Genomic DNA, 3,098 nt, shown 5'->3' with positions numbered 1-3,098 from the left:
TAAAATATAATGGACACAACATTTTTTTAAACAGTTATAATAAGATAAATTGTGTGAACAGAATGAAATGTGACGAATTATTAATCAAGCTGGCGGAGCTGCACCATTCCATCTACAATAGGAAATTACGACGAGGCCAAACCGAAATAAGAAAGATTTTTAATTGCAGGAAAAGATAGTAAAAAAAACAAAATAAAAGGCGAATCCATCTCAGAAATAATGAGACAAAACTTAAAAAATTATTGTTGGATACGAAAAATAAAGAAAAGAAGACTGTCCATTCAATAAAGTGACGAAGCCTTTTCCGTAACTACTCGCGCAATAAATCATTAAAATTAGCAAGTTACCTTTGACTTTTTTATTTACAGCGCAAACATAGTAAGGCATCATCGCATATTTGGTCGCGCCATTTCAACATAATCCCAAAAGTACCCCTCCCAAAATTACAATCTACGCTAGAGAAAGATAAAACACTCCAGGGACACAAGCGGGTTTTCAAGTGACTCGTTACTCGCACTCGTCGGTGGCCATTTGCTGTCGCCACTCTCTTTCCCTCCATCAAACTTCCGAATCTTCTCCGCGGATCCGGGCGCGACCCGACCGGGTGATTTACCCGTTTTCCTCGCTGATTGAGCCCGCCCGGGACCCGGCTCCGGCCGCATCACCGGAGACCTCGACCTTCTCCCGGAGGTCTCCCCATTCTCCCTTCTCCTCCCGTATCCGGACGATGCGGGTACGGGTCGTGCCCGCCCCGGAGAGGGCTCGGACCTCCTGGCGGGAGATCTCCCCACCGTTTTCTCGCGATGCATCTCGCCGGAAAAGGACCGGTTTCTTAACCTCGCCGGAGACCGCGGCCGGAGCTCGCGAAATTCGATTCTTCTCTCGCCGTTGCGGTCTCTCTTTTCGGTGACGGAGGTGGAGGCGCTGACGCTCTCGCTGAGAGTGCTGCAGATCTCGGATGCCTCGGACAGATCATCGGCCATGAACGGCGGCTTGTGGCGGTCCTTGTCTTGCAGGAGGGGGGCTGACTTGATGAAGGGGCTCTCGCTCTGAGACTTGGCATGGAAATCTGGAGGGGGTTTGGGGAGTGTGGGGGTTTCGGAGAGGACTTCTTTGACTGTTTCCTCTTCGACGCTGGGGGGCGGCGATTTGCTAACGCCGCCGTGATTGGTGGGAATGTGGGCGGTTTTTGGAGGTGGGGTGGGTTTATTGGTGCTGGCGCAGCAGCCCATTGAAGTATTTGGGTGTGAATGTGGGTGGATTTCACATGGTGAGATGAGGCGGCGCAGGGAGTGATGAATGATGTGAGAAGGAAGTAGTTGAGTAAAGATTGGGAGAATGAATCTTGTGAATTTATTGGATGGATGGAGGCCTTCGCTTCTGTTCTACTCTGTGGTTGGGAAATCATACATATAATTAATACTACTAATTCTAAAATGGACATTGCAGTCTCTATTTAATTTAATTTGCATGACGTATTTTGTTTTCTGCACTACCACTAATAGGATTCGTGGATTTCCAGACCCAAAAGGAACTACTAATACATATCATTGGAGCTCGTCTCTTTCAAATTTCTTACTAATAATATCCGTGCTTCACGAGATTGAACCATACTCCTCCATCTCACAAAAATATACTTTTTTATTATTTTAAGTAGTCTCATAAATATTTTTATTTCTTATATATTAACATACTACAATCTCTTTATTTTTTATCTCTACTTTTTATTTACAATATATTTTTATTTAATATTTCTTAAAACTCGTGACACTAATAAATGTTCATATTTATTTGAGACTAAGAGAGTAATACATCCTGACATACATATATATATATATATATATATTCATGTAAATTTTATAAAGATATTACTATAAAATTTCTCACAATTAAGTATATACACATTTTCTTTTATTCAAATTGTGTTTTGTTGTACCTCACGCGCATCATCTTAATCAACAATAATTAAAATTCTTGAAATAGAATGTTGCATGTGTTTTAAAATAGAAAAATTTAATTTGATGCATGTATGAAGGTTTGTGGCATAATCCAAAATAGTTAATTATATATTTTTTCAAATATAAGATACATATCATTTAATGAAATTGAATATTACTCCTTCTGTCTCATTTATATTGAGATAAAACTTTTGGAACGTAAATAATACATTCATGTGATATCGATGAGACTTTAACCAACGACTCAATTCAAGCTAATATAATTCATATTAAATATTTGAACAAATGAAAATACAATTTTTTTATAAATTAACGGTATTAAATAAAGAAATTTAAAGATCGCATCACGGGGGACTAAATCCAAAATATTTAGTCTTAAGCATTAACCTTTTACCGCTTGGCCAACACACGCACATGCACAATGAAAATAGAATTTATGTCTATAGATGTGAGCTAATGATCTCTTGCAAACAATCTTTTGATAATTTAATATTATAATTTACACATTTTATTTAACGTCTGTCCTTTGAGTCGTCTCAAATCTCAATGGTCTCATGGCCGCGCTGGTTGTAAATTGCAATAATAATAATAATAATAATATAATCGCATGTTCTCTCTAAGTATTTGGTTTCATAATCACATGCATTAACTGAATTCTATTCGGCTTCGTCCTTTTTAATTGTTGTTTTCTTGTCAAACTCAAACACATGTGGTGGGCCTTCATTAATGAATCCGTCACTCATGATTACTAAATTTAATCTACTCCTGCTATATCTATATCCAAACTCCACAAATCTAAATTGTTTTTTTTAATACTCCCACCCTCCATATATATTGTGTGTTTATTACTTCACCCGTCTTTATAAAAAATATTCATCTTTAAATGATACTACAAATTTTAATAAAATAATTGAATATATTGTGAATGGAGTAAAGGTCAACTTTATTGTGAATAAAAAACTTGCTAAAAATAAACTGAATACATTTTATGAGAATGGACGAAAATGGCAAATTGAATACATTTTATGAGGACGAAAAGAGTATTATTTTTATTAATCCATAAAGATTGTGTGTTTTTTTAAAAAAAATCTCTTTTATACCTTAAATTCTATTCACGTTCAATATTTATAAAATACTTAC

General features: G+C 36.8%; 1 protein-coding gene across 1 annotated transcript; it reads right to left on the bottom strand.

Annotated features, from left to right (window-relative positions):
- Positions 1–259: 259 nt before the first annotated feature.
- Positions 260–1,507, bottom strand: LOC130985535 (pre-mRNA-splicing factor CWC22). Its single transcript, XM_057908555.1, has one exon. The coding sequence runs from the start codon at positions 1,230–1,232 to the stop codon at positions 456–458; it is 777 nt and encodes a 258-aa protein (XP_057764538.1). The 5' UTR covers positions 1,233–1,507; the 3' UTR covers positions 260–455.
- Positions 1,508–3,098: the final 1,591 nt, after the last annotated feature.

This window comes from Salvia miltiorrhiza, chromosome 5 (genome assembly GCF_028751815.1).
Source record: "Salvia miltiorrhiza cultivar Shanhuang (shh) chromosome 5, IMPLAD_Smil_shh, whole genome shotgun sequence".
NCBI lineage: Eukaryota > Viridiplantae > Streptophyta > Magnoliopsida > Lamiales > Lamiaceae > Salvia > Salvia miltiorrhiza.
Note: the sequence above shows the minus strand (reverse complement) of the source record. Positions and strands in the feature narration are given on the sequence as shown.